At 36.3% G+C, this 24,077-nt stretch overlaps 1 protein-coding gene across 16 annotated transcripts in view; it reads left to right on the top strand.

The window, feature by feature from the left end:
• The window catches only part of UTRN (utrophin), a 457,624-nt gene that overhangs the window by 304,619 nt on the left and 128,928 nt on the right, over positions 1–24,077 (top strand). For 11 of the 16 annotated variants that reach the window (XM_064486618.1, XM_064486616.1, XM_064486617.1 and 8 more), the window contains 2 exons: positions 2,863–3,044; positions 16,474–16,630. In XM_064486618.1, coding sequence (XP_064342688.1) covers positions 2,863–3,044; positions 16,474–16,630 — 339 coding nt within the window. The remainder of the gene's footprint in view (positions 1–2,862; positions 3,045–16,473; positions 16,631–24,077) is intronic. The other 5 variants (XM_010983720.3, XM_031456488.2, XM_031456482.2 and 2 more) reach the window with 1 other exon arrangement.

Here is a 24,077-nt window from a genome sequence, read left to right as displayed (position 1 = left end):
TAAAAAAATAATATATTCTGATTTCCTTTTCTTCAGTCATTTTCTGGTGGTTGATTTTCTTCCTAACTTTTTATGAGGCTCATGTGTGGAAGGTTTTCCATATATTGAAACTTAAATTCCAACATGAAAAAAATTCACTGGTGGTACTTCTAACCAAAACTTCATAGAAATATTTATAATCATGAACTGGGCCAGTGATGTAGCTCTGTTTCACTCTATTTGTCATTGTGGCCGGACTGCAAAAGACATCACCTGATCTGATGTGAAGAGCCAAATTTGCTTCTTGCTTTTGGTGTCCAAATTTCCTAGTGTGGTGGAATGCTCTCCTGAAACTGAGAAAGCTATTTATGAATCTTAATGTGCTTCTGTCTTTCTGTGTGTCTTGCATATGAAAGGAAGCAAATAAGTCAGGCTACTTCAGGAAGTTGTGGTTTAAAGTTTCCTGGTGATTTTGGGTGTGGTCCACTGATGATAATGTTTAGAAACCTATGCAGGAAATTTGAGGCCAGATTCTCCTTGGCAACACAGAGCAAAGAGAGGCTTTGCTTTCTCTGTTGTTGAGCTTCTTGAGAAAGATGACTAGCACACATATTTACAACCCAAGTTTAAAACTGTTGATCTTTTAATGTATCTCTTTAGATGTCTTAAAATGCATTTCAGGACACAAAAATAGAACAGTTCTATTCTAAGTGATAAGACTATGTTGTCAAGAGATGGTATCAAAGAACTATTTCAGCAGAACTTTCCTTTTCTTTTTCTTTTCTGCTGAGAATTTCTATTTGAAACACCCCAAGCTAAGATTATAACTAGATTGCCATTTGCATACATAATGTTGCCCAACTTGAGAACTTTGAATCAGTATCTGGCTCTGTTTTCCCTGCTCCGCAATCAGTGTCTGCTCTGCGCTCTCTGGGATTGGGGTGCTAGTAAAATGCAGAAGAGTCCATAAGCTCAGAGTTTTGTTCAGGGGTTAACTCTAAAATAAAAATTGTACTTTGCGGGGAGACCTGATCTGGCTTTGTCGTCAGGGTCAGATAACCCAGGGATTGCTCGGCTTGCAAATTTGGAGCATAAATTTTGCAGAAGCTGTCCATCAAACTTTGTGTCCACCTCTCCCACTTCTCAAATATGACCCTATTAATGTCATGTTAGGTGTCACAAATCTTCCCAAAAGTTACAATACAGCAGTTCTTCCCCTAACCTCCTGTAAGTGATACTTTTTTTTTACCAGTAGGTCTGTAGATGCTTGAAGAACAATCACTTTGATGCTGGCCCGAAGCCTTGGTTCTTGGTGGGATACATGGATTGCTTATCAGGAGTGAATTCTAGATTAACAGCAACACTCTGTGTTTTTGCAGAATTTCTGTTTAGATTTTTATTGCGTTCATGTAGAATTGAAGAAACTTAAGAATGAGGCTTTTAAAGGAAAACTGATGAGAAGTTTAACAAAACTATATTATTTAGGAGTTTGCTCTCCTTTTACTAATTCAGATTCATTACCTGAAACATAATTTTTATTTCTGATCTATGTTGCCTTAATGTGCATTACCAGTTAATGCCATGGGGACTCACCCTACATCTTCACGGCTCCCTCTGGTGTCTGTTTTTCTGTTTGTAAGTTCATACTTGGTTGTTGGATGGTAATGGCTGTCATGCTAGAGTTAGAGTTAGCTACACGTCCCATTTACTCATGAAGAAAAGGTGATTGCCAAGTTAATGCAGAAAATTGTGTTGACAACCTTATAATGAGATAATATTAAAATACAACTGATAAGATCCTCTGTATTTCAAAATTTAAATGTGTTATATTTAATTACAAAAAGAGACTCTTCTTTATAGAAGGTTGGAAACTCAGATAAGTATAAAGAATAAAACTAAAATCACCTTTAATCCTCTTATACAGAGATCACACGCTTGATTTATTTCTTATAGTCTTTTAATTTGTGTGTGCAGTGATTTACAAATACCTATGCTAATTTAAACACTTCCTTTAAAAATTAGCGTATCATAATATATAGTTTTATATCCTCCAATTTAAAACTTATTAATATATTAGCATTAATGGATTATGATAGCTTTTACTTTAAAAACAATCAACAATATGATAAATGTGTTTATACATAAATCTTCCTAGGATAGGTTATTTCAACAGTTTTAAGGCTTTTGATACAAACTGTCAAAATGCTTCCTCAAAGTCTGAACAAATTTTTATTACTAATTTATAAAGATTCTTATTTTACTTAAACTATATACAAATTTACTTTATGAAAATGAACAAAATATTTTCCCTTTTAATAGGAGGAATATTATTTTGTCATTTTTTATTTCTTAATGAGGATAAACATTTTTATGAAATACTTTTTTAAATTTTAGAAATAAATTTTATTAGATTGAAAGAGCGAACTATTAGTAAGTTCATCTAAATATAAAAAACATTAAAATGTAATATCTCGGTGACTTCTATAAAACTTCTTATTTTGAGGGAAGTTTTGCTTATGTGGAAAGGGGAGAAGGAATTTGTTTGGAAATTAATTCATGCGAAGTTCAGTGATTTGGCAACAATAATTGTATAAAATTTCAAATATTTGTCATTGAATTTGAATATCTAACTAGCTGATACATGAAATTTATAACACATTCTGTGTTTAAGAATGGGGTAAATCAGCGTCTTAAGGATTTGAAAACTATTATATTCAATGTAGGAATTGTGAAAACATTTAAAATTTGTTATCATGTAAGGTGAAATTAACTGTTTTGCTTTTTAAAAACTCACCTGTGGGATATCAAAAAATAAAGCTGTGTTTGGTAACGTTGATGGCAACATCTTACATTTTCATTATCTCTTTGCCTTTTTCTCTTTAGGACATCCAGGCAGAAATTGATGCCCACAATGACATATTTAAAAGCATTGATGGAAACAGGCAGAAGATGGTAAAAGCTTTGGGAAATTCTGAAGAGGCCACTATGCTTCAGCATCGACTGGACGATATGAACCAAAGATGGAACGACTTAAAAGCAAAGTCTGCCAGCATCAGGTCAGCATTGTCAGTATCAGAATAAAAATAATGGGGGTGGGGGGCTTATGATTTTTGTATATCAGGACAAGAACAGGGAGCCTTACTACCATGCTACTTTTTCAGAAATGGTTTAAGATTTAAATGCAAAGCCTATTTTTTTAAGTTAGTTTTATCTCCATTTACATCCAGTGCCCTCTGCCAACTGTTCCTGACTATTCGCACATTTGCATATCATATTTTAAACCTAATAATAATGATATCAGTGTTATCAATAACATTACCAGTACCTGCTAATTGTTGTTTACGTTGACCAAGTACTGTATTAGGATCTTTACAAACATTGCTTTATTTAGTATTCAGAAAATCCTAGTGAAATGAATAGTAAAATCCTTTTTTACATGAGGCAACTGAGTTTTAATGAATATAAAGAATTTGACAAGGTGTTGAGCCAACAAGTACCACACCAGGATTTGAATCCAGATCTTTTTGACTCTTGCAATAAACGTGTTTTTCTTCATCATGCTATTTGTAAGTCCAATTTGAAGATGTACTTTAAGAAATTAAGTATCACTTATGGACACTAAAATGGAACACTGATGATTTCACATCTCCATTTGGAGGAAGTAAAGTTAAATAAGGATGAATTTGAGGACCAGAATGCTAAGAAAGGACCTTGAAAAAAGAGCTATTGTGACAATTATTATTGGGAGTTTAAAACATTTTAGAGTTAAATTTACTAGATGGCGGACAGCACCTAACTGGGTATAAGTTTAGTGGAAACTGACTGAGAACATGTTGTTAAGCAAAGAGCTAAAAGAAAAATGTTGGTAGAAAGACCTAGCTCTAGCACCTGGGTCATTTCTTAAATTTTAAAGTTCAAAAATTGTATGATATACTGAAAAATGTACAACCTTAAACCAAGTGATTGTGAATTTGACTCTGACTTTACTATTTACTTACTGATCTTGGGCAAGTCATTTGGTCTCTTTGAGCCTTGGTTTTCTCTTTTGAGAAATGAAAATATAAATATTTAACCCACATGATTGCCGTGAAGATTGACTGGGATAATCTGACAGTCCCTTAATCTACTTAAGAAGCCTGTCTAATATAGCCTTTAGTTTATTTTTCCCTACGTAAAGGGACTCAGCAGATCTGCTTCAACTGGTGTTTGGATTTCACAGAAGTGCTCCATGGAGTGCAAACGTCTTCAGTGATTATTTATTCATTGTGAATGAATTTTTTAAAATTTTTTCTTTCTGCAGAGATAATCCTGAAAGATTTTTGTTCTTCTGGGGCTCATAAAAGGAGATTTGCACTTCTTTTCACACTTAAAGAAAGGGGGTAATGTAGAATGACTGTGGAAGCCTCTATGTAAAGATTCTGGTGGAAATAATGTAAGCATCAACCAGCTACTCTTTTTTAATAAGAGAGGAAAATTAAGGAGTATGGTACAGTGAGAGAATATACTTATACTTGCTTAAAATTGAATTTTCAACTGGCCAGATCCCACTGGATTTCACCTTTCTGTTCCCCATAAATATAAATAAATAAAAAGATTTAAAGTGTTAACTAGTGAAAAACATTCACTGAAGTGCTGGCAAAACCAATGTCTAACAAGCTAAAAGCCATAGAGCTGGCCCGGTAAAGATTATACACGTGGTGCTGGATTTTGAGAGTTTGGGGGATGAGTTCTTCAGGAAGGAGAATTTAACGAAGGTTTGCCTCATAGACAGATCATTCCAAATGGAAAGCTCCAGATGAAAAAAATCTTTGGCCGTTCATAGATGTTATTGACTAAGCCTATCAAGTCACTTTTTTTCCTAACCTGGAAAGAAAGAACTCATAAATTACAGTTGGAATATTATCTGATAAATACTGTTATTTTTTAGAAGATGGGAGAATAAGCTTTGCCAACAGACTTCTGCGTCAAGACAAACCGTATGTTCCAGGAAAATGTGTTATTAATGTGATGTTGAATTAAAATAATTTTTAGCCTCATTCCCCATCTCTGCAGATTCAAGCATTTTTTCAAGCATTTCGTGAGATATTCTAAGTTTAAGGCATTCCTAATCATAAATAAGATATGGTCCTTTCCTCTAGGGCAGAACACAGTTCTGTTCGGGTTAAGATGGGTCCAAAGGAGGAAGTGGTTACTTTCACTTCAGATGCACATCAAAGGCTTCATAAAAGAGATGATTACTAAGTTGAGCCTTGAAAGATGTATAGTTGTCCCCAGATAGACTGGGTGAGGACTGGAGAGGGACATCTAATCAGGAGTCTGGGAACAACAGTGTGTTTTCACTAAACAGTTTAGAAGTTCAGTCTGGCTGAGAATAGAAATTGCTGATGATGTAGCAGGGAAAGATAGTAAGTAGAGAAAAAGATGAAGAGAGAGGTAGGACACAAATCACAAAACGCCTGTGTGCACCATGCTCCATTCCACTGGTGATGCAATCTGAAAGCATTTAGATAACGTGATTAGATTTAAGCTTTGGAAACGTCTCTTCCACACAACTGTGGAAGATGCATTATTAAATGACCAAAATTCTGAAGACAAGGAAAGCTGTTGAGAAAACCTTTCAGATAAATACCCAGGAGTGGAATTGCTGGATTATATGGTAGTTCTATTTTTAATTTTTTGAAGTATGGTTACACTGTTTTCCATAGTGATTGCACCAATTTACATTCCCACCAACAGTGCAGGAAGACTTCTTTTTCTCCACACTCTCACCAATACTTATTTTTGCCTTTATTTTTTAAAAAAAATTTAATGGAGGTACTGCGGATTGAACCCAGGACCTCATGCCTGCTAAGCATGTGCTCTACCACTGCCCTATACCCCCACTTCCATTTCTTGTCTTTGTGACTATAGCCATGGACAGGTATGAAGTGATACCTCATTATGGTTTTGATTGCATGTCCCTGATGATTAGTGATGTTGAGCATCTTTTCATGTGCCTATTAGCCACCTGTATATCTTCTTTGGAAAAATGCCTATTCAGGTCCTCTGCTCATTTTTTAATCAGATTGTTTACTTTTATATTGAGTTGTATGAATTCTTTCTATGTTTTGGATATTAACTCCTTATCAGACATATCACTTTCAAATCTCTTTTCCCATTTAGTAGGTTGCCTTTTCATTTTGTTGATGATTTCTTTCTCTGTGCAAAAGCTTTTCAATTTGATGTGGCCCCATTTGTTTATTTTTGTTTTTGTTGCTTTTGCCTAAAGAGACAAATCCAAAAAAAAAATATTGCTAAAACCAATGGAATGTATAGATGCTTTCTCCTAGGAGTTTTATGGTCTCAGGTCTTACATTTAAATCCTTAATCCATGTTGAGTTTGTTTTTGTATATGGCATGAGAAAATGGTCTAGTTTCATTATTTCACATCTAGCTGTCCAGTTTTCCCAACACCGCTTATTGAAGAGACCATTTCCCCTTTGTATAGTCTTGCCTGTTTTGTTGTAGATTAATTGAGCATATGTGCATGGGTTTATTTCTGGGCTCTCTGTTCTATTCCATTGGTCTGTGTGCCTGTTTTTGTGCCAGTACCATACTATTTTGATTACTGTAGCTTTAGATATTGATCCAAAGAAAATGAAAACACTAATTCGGAATGATACATGCACCCCTTATGTTCATAGTAACATTATTTACAGGAGCCATTATATGGAAATGAGCTACATGTCTATCAACGGTTGAATGGATAAAGAAGATGATATGTATGTGTGTGGTGTGTGTGTGCATATATGTGTGTGCGCGCGCATGTACGCGCAAGCGCACAATGGAATGTTACTTAAAAAAGAATGAAATTTTACCATTTGTGATAACATGGTTGGACCTGGAGGATGTTATATTCACTGTAACAAGACAAATACTGTATATTTTCACTTATAAGTGGAATCTAGAAAATTTTTTTAAATGAACCAAAAAACCAGAAGCAGACTCGTACATACAGAGAACAAATTAGTGGTTACCAGAGGGGAGTAGGGTTGGGGGAAGGAGTAAAATAGGTAAAGGGAATTAAGAGGTACAAACTACTAGGTATAAAATAAATAAGTTACAAGGATGCAATGTACAGAACAGGGAATAAAGCCAATATTATATAATAACTTTTTGTGAGTGTAATCAATAATAATATTGAACTACTATGTTGTCCACCTGAAACTAATAATATTGTAAGTCAGCTATACTTCAGTAATAAATGAACAAACAAACCAACCCTTTCAATATCTAGGAAGGGGAAGAGAGACTGAATAGATACTTAGTTCACATTGTTGAGGCACTGGTGAGACATCCAGAAACAAGTAACCAGTAGCCACTGGACAGGTATCTCCTTTTCAAAAGAGAGCTGTAGGCCAGATAGATTGTGAGATGGGGGTATCCAGGTAGAGGTGGCAGGTGAGAATTGTGAGTAGGCAAGAGGGGGAAAAATTAGAAGAGGATAGAGCAGAGAATCCAGAAACCGTAACACATGAAGAATAGGTGAAGGAAGGGAGACCAGCAAAGGAACCTGAGAAGTGACTGCTCTTGAGGAGAGAGGAGGACCAGAACAGTGTTGTCAGGAGCCAAGGGCACAGTTACTAGTGTTGGCTGCCTGAAGGAGTGGAGAAAGATCAGGGCTGCCAAGTCCAGGAGCAGTTAGAAGGGCTCTGGGGGACTTCTTGCCAGGGCTGTTTTTTGGTTGAGGCAAAAATCTGATTGCAGAAGACTGAGAGTCAGAGCAGGGAGTGCGGAGTGGAAATAGAATTATGTCCATTTTCTCAAGAAATAGACACCAAGTCTCATTTTCTCAAGTTATCCTGCAATGAAAGGAAGGGAAGAGAGAACATACTGCTGTAACTATATTACTGTACATAACAGTATCATAAGTTTATAACTGGAGGACCACATATCTTTATTAACTTGTCTCTGCTTTCAAATAGCTTAAATATGTTTAAAGAAATGAATGTTATATTCTTCACTTTTAAGTTCAAAAATGGGCAAAACAATTATTTTAACATATTCACTATTGGGTATTTATAAAATATATATACTATATATATAAATTTATATGTGGTGATGGATGTTAACTAGACTTATTGAAGTGATCATTTTGCAGTATATATACATCAAATCACTATGTTATACATCTGAAACTAGTATTATATGTCAATTATTTCTCAATTTAAAAAGATAAAATAGTTTATTATTCTTAGTAATGGGCCCTCATATAGGAAGCACACCTTGGAGAGGAGTGGTACAGGATGCACTTAATAGAGTTATATTTTGGAGCTAGACTGCCTGGGTTCCAACACTGGCTTTGTCTCTGGGCAACTCTGTAACTGTGGGAGGTTACTTAGCCGATTTGTACTTCCTCATGTGTAAAAGAGGGATAATAAAGTAACTTCCGGGGGGAGGGTATAGCTCAAGTGGTAGAGTGCATGCTTAGCATACACAAGGTCTTAGGTTCAATCCCCAGTACCTCCTCTAAAAATAAAATAAGTAAGTAAACCTAATTCCCAGTATCTCCTCTAAAAATAAATAGGTAAACCTAATTCCCTCCCCTCTTAAAATAAAATAAAATATAAAAAAAAAAATAAAGTAACTTCCTTAGAGAGTGATCATGAATAGTTGATATAATTAGCCTATATAAAGTACCTAAACCAGAGGCACATGATAAGCATTCAATAATTGTTAATTATTATTATTATTATTATTATTATTATTACTCTCATTGAATTACTGTTGTTTGGCACTAATTAGTTCAAAAGACATAGAAATTCTCCCTACCCCATTTTCTTTTTTTTTTTAAACATTTTTTATTGATTTATAATCATTTTACAATGTTGTGTCAAATTCCAGTGTAGAGCACAATTTTTCAGTTAACCCTACCCCATTTTCTTAGTCACTAATATTGGGAATTTCTGAGAAGGTCCCCGACAAGTAGCAGCCTTCTTTCCTGGCTGGATTCTGAGGAAATGCAAAACAAAAGTATGGGCAAGTAAGAACAACAGCGTCATGTTCGTTACCGACAGAGGCCAGGCTGGAGGAGTAGCTTAGAGTGAGAGCCTAACAGGGCTGTTAACCGAACCCCAGAAGGAGGCAGAATTGGGCAACATGGGAAACCATATGTGGAAGAGTAGGAAAGAACTTAGTCTCTGCAGGTCTGTTCTCAAAAGGGAAAGGTGGGCTGAGCTCAGTGCATCCAGTCACTCCCCAGATTTACAAATCAGATCCCTCACTCCACCTCTACAGGAACAGAGAGAGTGAGGAGTGGTCAAGAGGCCAGGGATGTACTTAGTGAGAAAATCCCTTCCCAGGGAGTTGGAGGGGGAATTGTTCTCATTAACAAAAATGCAGAGTAACCTACCCGCCAGCCACCTGCCCCCTTCTGTCCGTGCTGAACATGATACCTGCTAAGCACACTGTGAACTTCTGCTCCTCCATTCTTTCCTCTCATGCCTCTAAAGTACAGCCTACCCTTGCCCTAGCTTCCATTGTGGACAAATTGTCTTGTGTCTTTAATATTTTTGTGAGCTCTCCCACCACTTTCCTCTATAATTGAAAGTTGGCTGTCCCCTTATTTGCCTGTTTTACTAAAAACACTCTTTAATAGAATTCACTTTGCCCATTTTCCTCACCTGGCAGTCAGCGGAAATATTCTGAATGTTTAACAACCGCACAATTAGAATGCCAGCCATAAACTCCCAGTAGGGCGCCAGCAGACACTGGCTGCACAGGAGCCCTGCACCCGGGGATAAGAAGGACAGTTGGCAGCCTCTTTGCTATTTCTTAAGCATTGCTTCTACATCTCTCAACAGTGTCTCCTTAGAAGTGAATAAATCCATTATTCTACCCTCTCACCATCTTATTCCTGCTTCCCCCTGATCCGTGGGACACTCTTCTACTTTACTCACTGATTTTGAGCATCTGACTTCCTTTTTATTCTCCATCTTTTCCTTAGGTATCATCCTTGGTGTTATCTGTATTGATAACGTTTTATAGTTTGACTTCTCGGTTTCTTTTTACTTTATCTATAAATGCTTTTATCTCTGCTTTGTTTCTAAGCCCCATTGATCTGGCCATGCCTGAGACTCAGTTAACATCCCGTGTTATCTTGGCATCCCTGCAAGAGACCAAAGGCAAATTGTTTTCAGAGCACGCATTTTATTTTACTGTACCCCACCTGGCCATGCACGTCTGAACGCCATTGGTTTTGCCATGTTAGTTAGAGAAGAGCCCTCTGCTGCAGAGTATCAGAATTGTTCAGAACATCATCAGTAAAACAAGTCTCCTTCACATTAAATTTACGGATTTTATGAAGAGGACCATCTTTATACTATCCTCTAACTTTAAAGTTTTACTCTGTATATATAATTTATCTGCAATATTCCAACTAGCTTGTTTAAAAATGTACATTCGCTAATATTTTCAGCTGTGGAATTCCTAGCTTTCTTTTTATTTTTCCTTCTTCTTCTCAAACCTACCCATCCTTCTCCTAATCTTTAGTTACTTAAACCCTTCTTCTTCTCAGACTTAATCAGCCTCTTCTACCCAGCATAGATTTCATAAGCCATTTCAGTACTGTGAGGACCTTAAATTTCCTCACCGTCTTGAACTTCCTGTCTGCTTTTCCAATCTCTGATCCTTTGATGACCACACTTCATCTCCTGCTCTAAATTCCAGGCTTCCTGGTGTTGCACTAGACATAGAAAATGATAACATATCTTCTGCTATGATCCAACAGTTTCTACTTAGAATTGGTGTTGTGATTCTGCATGATTTTCTTTCATATTCATATTCTATCATTTTCTATTCAGATTCCTAACTTTTGAAGGTTTCCATTCCTCTTTAGCTTCCAAAACCTCTCCCAGATCTCTCTGTCTGCATGCAGACTTGCTTCATTCTTTTCTGAGAATAAGGCCATCAGGTAGATGTCTCTGCTGTGCATTCTGTATTTCAAATTGTGCTAAAGTCAATATTGTCATGGCAGGGAGCATTTCCTGCAAATTATTGTCATTTTTAGGAAAGAGAATATCTGCCAAAGATCATAGTGTCAGGTAACATTTACTGAACGTTCCATGTGCCTACACTAAATACTTGCCATTACCTTCTGTGGCCTTGGCGTGGTCATTGGAGCTATAATGACATGTGGCTCAACACCTTGGGTTAATATTTTAAATATTATTTTGCAGTATTTTCAAGTAACTTTGATTAGGCTTTTTAAATACTGGAATCTAGCATGCCAGTTATTCTTTTGCAATCAAAGCACAGTACATACAAGTATATATTCTACTTAGATCGATAGAAGAGAAGATAGCTAGTGATTTGAAACGAGCTAGAAGGTAGGCTCTCAGGAACTTTGACAATGTTTTTACTTCCTGGGAACATGTGAATTGGAAATATACTAATAAATTCAGTAATGTGAATGCCATGGCTTAAACTTTTATGTTAAATTTATATAATTTAGGGTTATGTTAATTAAATATCCACTTATCAGCTTAATAATGTATAATATAGATTCTTATTACCATATAGTTTCAAAGGCCAGTGAACTTGTCAAATCTAATGAAAACAGAGTTCAAAGATAAAATTCTATCTTCTCTTTCTTTTACGAGCCTCTTAAAGATTCAGAGCACCTTTTAAAAGGCCCTTAGAGAAGATTAATGTTTAACATCATCATTACATCTAATGCTATCACACTTTTACAATGTCATTGATACCTCTTTTAACCTGTTAGTTGATTTTGCTAACCATATGTAAAACTACTAAAATTTTCTTTTCTCCAGTCTCTTAGAGGAAGATTTTGTGGGTCTCCTTCCCCCCCAGCTCAGTGCTTTTTGATAGAACTTTCTGCAATGATGGAAATGTTCTATATCTGCACTGTTCAGTACATTGGCCACTGACCATAAGTAGCATGTTGAACAGTTGAACTACGACTAGTGCAACTGATGACTTGAATGTGATATTTTACTTATTTTAGTGAACTTAAAATTTAAATTGAAATAGCCACGTGTTGCCGGTGGCTATACTACTGGAAGCACAGCTTTGGTGTGCTTTTCAGAACAGACTGAATTCTGAGGACTCCACTTTGTTTTCCTCCTAGTCAGTCTTAATACCCTTGTCTGGGAGCAGGAATAATCCCCTTTTAATGTTACTGGTTATTCTTGTACTAATAAAGGTATTTTCTTTCATTGTAACTCAATTTATAATCTATGGGTTTTATCATAAACTAAAAAGAAGTTTATTTATAGTAAGAATGCCAAAGTGGATATTTAATTCTGTGCATTCCTTACACAATAGGGGATAGTATATCTTTGCTCCTCTTAATCTGAGTCATCAAATTCTTTGGCAGACCTACCACTTTCCAAATGTAATCTTTACTTGTCTACGAATATAGCTGTCTGTTCTCTTAAATGCTGCCCATGGTGAAAGCAATGTAGTGGGAAGAGTTTAGGATTTAGTGTGGATTCCAAGTTTTCACCCTGGCTTCCTGAGCACGTTTGTTCCTTCTCTGAGCTGTAGTTACCCCACAGAGTTGTGAGATTTCTTATCTCAGAGTATATTGGGTTTCCTTGTCTTTCTCCTTACTTGAACCTAGAACCTTCTATTTCAGAAACAGTGTAGTGCCTGATATCAGAGTGAGTGTTCCATTAATATTTGTTTATATTGAAGAAGTGATAAACTATGTTTTATTTCAATAAATGCCCCCTCCTTACACTGTTTGCTCCCCCCCCCCTTTTTTTTGTATCTGTACATTGGGAGCCGGAATAAAAAACTTTCTGGAAGAAACATTGAAAGGAAGAAGGCTTTGGTGATTTAAAACAGATATTAATACATAGTTTTCTCCGTAGTTCTTTTTCTATTACATTTAAATGATGAGGTGCCATTTTTATGGGTGTTTACTATCTAACAGGTTTTCATATTTTATTTTTTTAAGTAACTGGTTACTTTAGAATGTTTAGAGAATTGTAAAATGGATGACTCAGCCTAAAAAGAAGTAACTTGTGTAAAGCATTTTCTGTAGTAGACATCACCCCAGGCTGATAATGCAGTCAATGAAAGTAACTTCTGCTTTGCACATGTTAGGTACCCAGAGAAGGAACTGAAATAGGTGAGAGGATAATAAGTCAATTATCCAAAATGTGAGTGCCGACAGCTGTGTGTTAGATAAAGAAATGTTTTACGTGAAGATTCTGAAAACATGATTGATGACTAGGTTGTCTGTAGTCTTGGGGACTGGATTAAGGGGAGTGTAAATTTCAGAATGTTTAAAGTAAAACTGAAAAAGTACAACCACACCGAACACAAATGTAAGGTTTCTTTTTGCAAAGCATTCAACCCACTGCCCAAGAAAACGCTTTCATCTTGAAAGATGAAAGAGTTAAATTGGAGCTAGGACACTGAAGGCTACTACGGAAGCATGCATTTATTTGGGCATATGGTAGTAATCCACTAAACACATATTTATAATCTATTGGAGAATAACCAGAACAGATTTTTCCAGGCAAAGATTCTGCCAGATCAGCTTGCTTTTTACTATGGAAAAAGAAAGATGAAGAGAAGCACATAGATCAATGTTATCTTTTTAATTTCAAAGTCACTTCAGTATTTCTCTTTTAAAAAGTATTTTGTTTCACCCTTAGAAATAGTTCTTCAGGTGCTGGGTGTCACAGATTTCAGTGAGCGATTTCATTATTTCTGTGCAGTCAAAAAGTTAATTGCATTTAAAGTCATTTGCATGGTCCTCAGTACAATGAGTACAATGAGTTTGTAACTGGATTTCAAAGGAATGTAATGTCTGGTTTAATTATTGATTAAAGTATTAAACTATAGACATTGAAGATGCAGGATCAAATAATCTAAAATTAGAGGTCAGGATGTGTGCATAGGTGTTTTGCACACAAAGGCACTTAAGCACTTCTTAATTGACTAAGGACTTCTGATTTCTAGCTGTCATTTTCTTTTCTTTTTTGTTTTTGGATTTTAAAATACTGGAAAGAAATTGTAACAACTCAGTCAAATATGCTTAGGGCAAAATAGTTTGTAATTCGCAAGGAATAATTTTTAGTTAATATAATTGAAATTATTTAGTTCTGTTCTGTGCCAAGTAAAATTATTGTTTATCAAGGATAAGTAATTACATATTGGTCTAAAATTAATCAATATGAACACAGAAAAGCTGGCCCTCAAACAGAATCGGGATCTCGTTAAAGCACAAGTTTGCAAAGTGAGGCCAGTCATAGCACTTGTAAAATGAACAGAAAAGATTGCAAATGCAGGAGAATACAATAAAATTTTTAATCATACAATTCTCAAAGAATTACAAGATAGTTATTTCTGTATTTATAAATTTTTAAGTTTTTATACCTACCTTTTAAAATAAGAAATAGAATTTTAAAGTTTGAATAGTTTGTTTTATATCAGTCAACTGACAATGGAACTGTGAATAGACTGCAGGATAGTTGGCCTTCTGTATGTGACTGAGTGGAGGTTCATGGTGTTTTAGAGAGATGCAGAACTTTCTTTTTTTTTTTTTTTTTTTTAAAGCCAAGAATATTGGTTGATAGACCATGGTCATTATTTTATGAATAGAGATGAACTAGAGATCAGAGATATATAGTGGTTCTTCTAAAAATATTATGAACTGTAAATAAAGACTTATGATATTGTTGAATATCTACTGCTGGGGGTACCACCTAATGTGAGAAATGGGGGAATATTGGTTTGAATTAATTATAGCAGAGCTGTTAGCTTTGAGACAGAGGCTCAAGTAGATCAGATGTCCAAATTACTGATGGGTCTGAGAGACAGCGGTGGCTGTGCTTGGCTGATTTGTTTCATATCACTCAATAAAGGAGCAGTTTTGTGGAAGTGGGGATCGTACGCCAAAGTTAAGGTGAAAGTTGTATGAGAGGATGTGAAACACGCTCAACAGAGGTCTCTTATACCTGGGGTTGCCCCAAATGAGTCATCTTTTGCTATCATAAATCTTTAATCTTTGGAAGCTGTTGTGTAACAGGCTTATGTCTGTCTCCACCAGCCTTGCCCTTCTCATTCTGAAAGGTCATGGACGATTAAGAAAATTCCATTTCATCCAGTTTAGCATGTGGGTCTACACTCATGGTCTGTCCACTGGGGTGATGCAAAATGGAAACTCCTTAAGTCTCTGGAGTTGTTGCCAACTGATCCATCTTTTCAGATCCAATTCACGTGGTGTGGGCTTGAGGCTGGATAAGTGCTTTCTCCTAAGCTCTAACGGGAACAACTAGCATATGTGTCTTCTATTTACATTTTTTTTCCCCACTCTTTTTTTTTTCATTGAAGTATAGTCAGTTTACACTATTGTGTCAATTTCTGGTGTACACTTCAGTCATACATGGATATACATATATTCGTTTTCATATTCTTTTTCGCTGTAAGCTACTACAAGATACTGAATACAGTTCCCTGTGCTGTACAGTATAAGCTTGTCTGTTTATTTTATATATACCAGTCAGTATCTGCAAATCTTGAACTCCCAATTTATCCCTTATTTACACTTCTATTCTCAAAGGCTTTTACTGTTATTGAAGCCTTCATCACATAAAAAAAAAATGTATTTCCTAAACGTCATTCCCTGATCATGAAGTTCATAATTTAAGAATCTGAAGGTACTTTTCTGTGCTAAAATCAGAAATTATTATTGAAAACACAGACCTCATCTTTGAATCAAAGTATAAAGTACTGCATTCAGTGATTTTTGCCCAGTTGTTTCCTATTCACAATGGACATTTGTCACTGGACATCAGTCAGCTATAACCCAAATAGTGTTCTAGCTGAGCAATGCTTTATAGGTTTTCAACTTTTTTGAGGTAAGTGTTGGTCTGCTTTCAGTAATTTATTTGAGTGCAAGAGAAATCAAGACATCAGTAATTTTTTTCCTAAAAAGTTGGCTTTTTTAGAAAGAAAAATAATATGAGCCTGTTGCAAATACTCAATTACTACAAAAGCACATTAAAATTGTTTATTGTATTCTCAGTAGTAACCACATATGGTATGTATCTTTCAAAACATTTTACACACAGATAATTTCTTTCTTCTCTCTTTCCCTCTTTTTGTCTATAGTGATGAAATGAGAAACAAAATTACATTTGAATGTATATATTACTATGCATAAACCGCTAAAACTTGCTTAATTTTACATCATACTGTGGACATTCCTCTTGAAAGCCTCATATTGATACCTTTGTGGTGTGGAGGTATATGTTTTTACTGTTAACAGATATTACCAACATATCCTTGGAATATTCTAGCTTATTCAGAAGAATTGTCTCTTACAGGAAATATGTATCTTTTTTACCAAGTGTTAGCCTCTTTCTTAGACGTGAACATTAGTTGGACATACAAGATTATTAGACTAACGGAAGGTAAAAAAAAAAAAATTGGATGCATTTCAAATGTCTAAATGTGGTCAGCGTTATCTCTCAACAGGGCCCATTTGGAGGCCAGTGCTGAGAAGTGGAACAGGTTGCTGACATCTTTAGAAGAACTGATCAAATGGCTGAATATGAAAGATGAAGAGCTTAAAAAACAAATGCCTATTGGAGGGGACGTCCCAGCCTTACAGCTCCAACACGATCATTGTAAAGTAAGTTGACCGCAGATGGTGGATGCCTTTTCTTTATTCATTTTGATTTTGGTGACGTGAATACTTGAAATAAAATACATATGTGAGTGGAATCGATTATGACAGTTTTTTCTTTCCCTCTGCTTTTAATTCTCAGTATTTAGGCATGTTATTTAAATTGCATGCATTCCTCCCATTTGTTTCAAATTAAATTTTCTCTTTATATTTAACTAAAGCTTTTTAAAGCATTGCAGGTATATAAAGCATAATATTGCTTTTAGCTGATCATGAAATTAATCTATTTCTAATAGATTTTAAAATGTTAATATATTATATTGGAAAAAACTTTTATTGTAAGTTAACCTTAAATTCAGAAGTTATTAGAGTCATAAAGAATTACAAACTATCTTGTTTTTGTTAAGTGAAAGTGAGAAAAATGACTTGTATTAGTAAGAAAATAGAATACATTTAAGTCTTAAAGTGAATGAAGACCATTGTTTTTAACCGTCATACAGTTTTTTTGGTCTGAACTTAGGCCATTTGTTTGTTACATTTTTATTCTGTTCAAATCTCTGTCTCTATGCAAATTTGTACTCTCACTCTGAAAAGTAGATATACTGAATGTTAATTCTTATACCCTTGTATTATTTCAATTCTTTGCCTCATAAACTTTCCATTCATTTATTTAATATCTTTTCATACCCATTTTCTCATATATCACACATAAGCTTGTTTTGTTATACTTTTTTATTCTTCACCTGCAATGCAAGTTCTTACTCTAAATCTGTATATTTTAATCTGATGTTAGAATTCAATTCCCATTTAAAAACCAGCAGACAGTAACACATGCTGTGTCTAAAGGAAGGTGTCGTCTATGTGATAAGTTGCTTCAATTCAAAATGATAAGACCCTGAAATTTACTTCATTTTGAAGTCTTGTGACCAGGTTATTCAAGTTACCATTTGGGTAAATTTTCTCTTTCTATTTGAATAGAGGAATAGCTCTAAGATTAAAAAAAAAAGTGGAGGGAGATATTCTTGGTATATATAATGTGCAAAAAAAATGATAAAAGATTTAAAATTACTGAGTTAAGAAAGTCACATTTCTCCTCCCTTTTTTTAGCTTTCCCTTTCTGAGGATTCAGGTAGCAGTGACGAGATAGAATAATACAAAGCTCTTCTAACAGAAGTGCTTTGTTAAGGAATAAAATGTGCTTGTGACCGTGTGCTACCATTTTGATGAAAACTGAAATCCTGAGCTGTGAAATGATTTCCTACTTCTGGCCGTAACAAGTAGAGTGCGCGTCAGCATTTCTACTGTGTGCTGCCATGTTCTAACCCCTCCCCTCCCTGAGGTTGCCCCATTTTAGGTTGTGTTTCACTCTGTCTTAGGGTGCAGTTGCTCTGCTTCAACCTTTTGGACTCAGGCATTTAGATGATAAAGATATCATTGATAATGATGCTGATGATAATAGCAGCTCATTCATTCAGCAAGTATTTGAGTGCGGAATATGCACCATGGACTATTCTAGGCACCAGTGAATCAACAAATGAACCTAACGAAGTTCTTGCCTGGTTCTGAGTAGTGGTACAGACACTAGACCAATAAGCAGTAAATATATATCATATGTCCCATGATAGTAAGTGGCATGAAAAAAAGGAAAGCAAAGTCAAGGAGAGAGAGAGAGGAATGGGACAGTATAGGCAGCAGGGGTGCTGTTCTATGTGGAGAAGGTTAGGGAAGAGCCACAAGTTGGATGACTCTAACAGAGACCTGAAGTAAGTGTGGCAACAAGTAATGCTGGTCGTCGGGGATAGAAATCTTAGGCAAAGGGAAACAGAAAGACATGGGCCAGAGAGGCTGCAATATTCTGGATGTATCTGGGGACTAGCATGGACACTAGTATGGTTGAAGCAGTTTATCCAAATAGAAAGGTAAAAGTTGAAGTTCAGGGATGAATGGGAAGGGTTCAGATTACAAAGGTCCTTGAAAGACCTCTGTAAGGGCTTTGGCTTTTGCTCTGAGTAAGATGGGAAGCCATGGAAAGGTTGGATAATTATAGTGCTGTGATCTGACTTACATAGTCATTATTGGTTAAATTATGAAGAATACAATGTAGAGAAGTTCTGTCAGGAACGTATTTCAGTGATCCAGGCTGGGGGATAGTAATGACTTGGGCAAGGTTACCACAGTGAGGATAGTAAGAAGTAATTGGTTCCTGAATATATTGGGAAATAACAGCAGGATTTGCTTATGGACTAGCTATGTGGGCTATGAGGGGAAGAAGGGAGTCATAGTAGAAGTCAAAGGTTTTTGCACAAAGCAAATGGAAGAATGGAAGTATCATTCAGAGAGACGTGGAAAACTGCTGGGTGAGCAGACTGGGGAGGAGATTTAAGAGTTTGTTTTCTGGTGTTTTAAGCTTAAGATGGTTATTAGGCAGTTTGCTATACCTGTCTGATGTTGAGGGAAAGGTCAGGGCTAGGTCAAAATTATCAGCATATATAATAGCCATGGGATTGGATGAGATGGTCTAGGGAGTCAGGAATTCCAAGGTGTGAGCCCCAACTCACTCTGCCTTCAGAGGCTGGGTAGGTGAGGAGACTGAGAAGGCAGAGTCAGAGGGCAGAAGAACCAAGAGAGGACAGAGTCGAGGATACCAAAGAAGAAAGTGTTTCGTGAAGGAAGATGTAGTCACAAGGGTCAGATATTGCTGTGAGGCAGAATAAGATGAGCACAGAAAACTGACCATCTAATGATGGTCTTGCTGACCCTGACAAGAGTGACCTCAGTGGCATGGTGAAGTTGGAAACCTGATTAGAGTAGATTCAAGAAAGCATGTGATCAGAAGAAGCATAGAGAACTCTGTCAAGGATTTTTACAATGAAGGAAGCAAAGAAATGAGAAGTAGCTGGAGAGAGAATGTGGGATCAATTATTGGTTTTATAAAGATGAAGAATAATGCAACATGTTTCTACGCTGATGGGAATGATGGTGTAAAGCGGGGAGGGTCAGTGATAGAGAAGAGAGGGTACGACGTAAGAACAGTGATGGGGTGGGACCCACCCCAGTGCACAAGTGGAATGTTTGTGTTAGGTAGGAGGGCAAATAGCTCATCCTTTTTAACAGGAAGAAATGTGGATTATATGGGTATGGTTGAAGGTAGACTGGTAGAAAGTGGGTGTGAAGAACAGCCACTGTGAATGTTTTCTGCCATCCATGTTTAGTTGCTCCAATGAAGGTGAGGAGTTCATTGGAGAGTTGCATCAGGGCAAGCAAATGTGGTGGAGGAAGAGAGGGGCAGGAGAGTTGTAGAAGTACAGGAGAGTTGTATAACAATTGCATAAGGGATTGAAGCTGCCTAAGGAAAGATGTGAGGCTATGGGAGAGATGAGGGATAGTAAAATGATGTTGGAAGTCAGTTCTTCTGTGGGGCTGTGGGGGCATGTTCAAATCGTGGAACTGTGGGGGCATGTTCTATAACGAAAGCAGGTGGTGGGCAGCAATGGAATGCTAAAATGGAATTTATGGAGGGGTGCATTTACTGTTTATGGCAGTATCCAGTGTCTTCTTGTGAAAATGAGCTGTGCAAGTTGAGTAGAGAGCAAGGCCTTAGAGGAGAGCAGGTCGAGTTGCTGAGAGGTTGGGGTAGTGGGAGGGTCGTCTACGTGGGTAATAAAATCCCCACCACCAGGAAAGAGCCAGATGTCAAAATGATGACTAAAGAAGGAAGGGTAATGAAGATACAATTTGGGATTCTGATGTAAAGATGATGTTTTCATGTTCCTTTAATCCTTCAAGTCTTAAAACTACTCAAAATCTGCTTGGTTAGGGATAAGGGAGAGGAATAGTGTAAGGGGGATACAGATTACCCCTTCTTTCTAGAATTCTTGGTGCCTGGTTCTAGAATTTTCTCAGGCTACTGTCACTTCTTTATCACAGTTGCCATCACTTAGCACATTGTGCATGATCCAGACTACTGCTGAGGGGTTTTTCTTATGATTAAGTGAAGAGTTTCCATTTAACAGTCTGTGTTTCTTTAACTTTCTGAGTTGTGTACTAGACGGTGTATATGAATAGCCCAGATGGAGTTTCTGAGTATGTGTTATCTCATTGTTATATTCTCACTGGAAATAGTCCTTGGTAGCAGTTCATGTTGATTCTAGATTCTAGAATGTATTTTTATGGTCTGTCATAGTCTGCCTTCCAATTTATCAGTGATCCAAAACTATAGGCTTTCTTAATGTTTTGTATTATTAATGTTTCGATGAAAGCTTCACATTTAACTTTGAGAATTAATTAGGAGAAATAAATTATGGAATAGATTTTAGAGTCAAGTTTGTAGAGATGTGTATTAGTTTGCTAGGTCCACCAGAGGAAAACCCACATATAGGTGGTTTAAACAACAGAAGTTCATTTTCTTATAGCTCTGAAGGCTAGAAGTTGGAAATCAAGATGCCAGTAGGGTTGGTTTCTTCTGAGGCCTCTCTCCTTGACTTGTAGATGGCGGTCTTCTTCCTGTGTCTTCACATGGTGTGTTCTCTGTAGGTATTTGTGTCTTAAAACTGCTCAAAGTGTCTTCTCTTATAAGGACACCCACCCTAAGGAATGACTTCATTTTAACTTAATTACCTCTTTAAAAATCCTATTTCCAAATACAGTCCAATTCTGTCAAAAGTAACCTTCTTTCCCAACTGCCAAGAGTAGTGTTTCTAATTGCTATAAGTTCTTACAATGAGGGTGAATCACTATCCGTTACTACAATTCGGGCAATATTTAAAGATGTGACACCTACCCGTAATTGTTTACCTTTCTTACTGAACTTCTCCAGCTATAGACATTGGATAGTCGGCGATAGACCCTCCGCCTTGCCAATGTTCTAACCTAACATAATTTTCTAATTTAGCCTTAATCTTTTCTTAAAATCAGAATCCATTTCAGGGTACATGTGGCTGCTTTATTTTTCAGGCAGAATTTTTCTTTCCTATGTCCTTGGAGATGTTTTTCCCTGGCCTTCAGATTTTTTTTTTTTTTTGGTCAGGGGAAATCTTTATTTTGTGTATGTGTATGTGCTATTAGAATTTTATTAATTAAAATTATCAATGATTAGAACTGAAAGGGTCCCAGAAATAATTTAGTCCAATCCCCTTATTAATCGTGGAGGAAAATGAGAGGTATGTGGTTTAATATCTGAGTTTTCCTTCCTCCTTCCCTCACTTCCAGCAAATACTTATCATTTACTAAGTGTGTGTCTGGCAGTGTCTAAGATACCAGCAACACACTGGTACAGAAAACAGACACAGCACCTATCTGCGTGGAGCCTACAGACAGGGAGAGCCTACGTTTGTCCTCCTCAAACTTACAGTACCTGTGTCTTCTCTGTGCTATGAAAAATCATTGCCAGTAAGGTCTGTTGCTGAGCTGTGAGCCACACATTGCTGTCCCCGATCTCTGGTGGTCTGCCTAGACAGCCGTTTCTCTAACCCCCGACTTTGGTCCCTTGGTTATAATTCAGGCATGTTTTCAGTTCAAGCGAACATTTCTTACCGATCTTTTTTCCTTAAGGAATTGTAGAATTCTCTTTCATTACAACATTATGGTTAGCTTTAAACAGAACATAACATAATTTTAAACTAATTTTTTAAAAGCTGTGTTTAGCATTAAATTTAGCATTTAGCCTTTTCTTTTTTTTTTCTATTATAACAAACTATTTTTTTTTCTGACTTCTTGCTATTTTAGTTCTTCAATTGTGAAACTAAAGTTTAAAAAACCCTCTTACTGTCAAAGAACTCTTGCCTTGTGACTTAAAAGTACGTAGTTAAGACAATGAAAATCAACATTTAAGTGGCTTGATACTAAGGTTAGGCAAGATAGTTTATTCTCTAAAATTCCCCCATAGAAAGATGGGGAACCTTGATTTGATTTCTAACTCATTGTCTCATTTTACTGGTGGCTGTCTAAATTACTTTATTTTGAACCACACAATACTATTTAGAGAAGTTGAATTAATTTGACATAATCTCGCCATGCTAAATTAGAATGTCAGAGATTACCAGATGGATTTTTTAAAAAAATAAGAGACAAAGGAATATCATGCTGATTTGTTCATTATTCCAGGAGATATGATCTCATAAATGCAAATCTTAAATGCCATTGTACACAAGTCTTTTAAAGATCAGTTTAGAAAGTGTTATCACGTGTCCTTCTGTTATGGACGAGACAAATGCACTGCCACCAGGTGCATCTAAAAACCACCTGTGCTGATGCTACACTTAATTAGCACTTAGGTTTTACATTAAAATTCCCGATGACATTATTATATACAAAGTAAAAAAACAAATTTGTGTCTCAATACCTTAGGTGGATGTGGCATCACTACATGCTAGAAATGGTTGGGTGACTCAAAAGTTGCTTCCGGCGATGTCAAAATCTGATGTCAGAGTTATACGAGAATTTGAAGAAAATAATTATAAGCAGACATCGGACTGTTTAACCCACATCCTCAACAGTTTCCATGGTCAAGTTCACTGAAAACTTTTCTTCGGCTCTTCTCATTTGGATAGTGGTGTGTTATCCTCTGTTCTAAGGAACCTTATGTTGGGCCTATCTGTACAAAGTTGAACCTAGCATATGGACTTAGGTAGACTCGCCTTCAGTTCCTACCCCCTCTGCACACTAACCCTGTAATCTAGGTTTGGGGGCCTATTGTCCAGTCTCTTCTGTCCTGTATCTGACCATCAGTAGATACAAACCACTTAGCAGAGTACAAACAGTAAGTGCTCAGTAAGCACTAGCTGCTGGAGTTATTCTTTAAACCTGGACTTCTATTTGATAGTATATTTTTATCTTAGTCGCTCCACATCTGCATTTTGTATGTTTCCTTAGATTCGTTATGTTTGGGCACTGTAAGTTTTGATATCATAACATATGCTTATTGCTTTAGTCTGTTGATGCCTTAAAAAGACTTAGACTCATCAAAAAGTTGGATGAAGCCATTAAAACAACAAAAGCATCTTAAATATAAGATATGAGCCTAGAGACTGGGAGGTGATTTATTTCCTGTTCTTAAGGAAAGAAAGCATGGAAAGGTCAAGCCCCTAAGACATATATGTATGCACTGCCTTTAGTTAACTTATTAAAGGTTGATCGGTAACTTACACGTGGTTAACCATGAGTCTAATTACCTTTAAAGGCAATATTTGAATGTTCTCATAATTTATAAGTTAAAGATCACAAATAATATACATTATCTTACGTTTTCATGACTTTATCCTGGGTCCAGTCTGCTTTCACCATTGCAGGTGGTAAGAAACACTGGTGTCTCAGATCAGTGTGGTCAGTCACTTCAGGTACATCAGGGTTGGTTTTTGGGAATTCATAAATTCTCACAAAGTTTTCTGAGTGCCATATATATTTCTGTACTGTAGTCTTTTATATGTGCATTAATGGATTAATGATACTTTTCATT

Source organism: Camelus dromedarius, chromosome 6, assembly GCF_036321535.1.
Source record: "Camelus dromedarius isolate mCamDro1 chromosome 6, mCamDro1.pat, whole genome shotgun sequence".
NCBI classification, from domain to species: domain Eukaryota; kingdom Metazoa; phylum Chordata; class Mammalia; order Artiodactyla; family Camelidae; genus Camelus; species Camelus dromedarius.
This window is presented reverse-complemented; position numbering and strand designations above follow the sequence as displayed.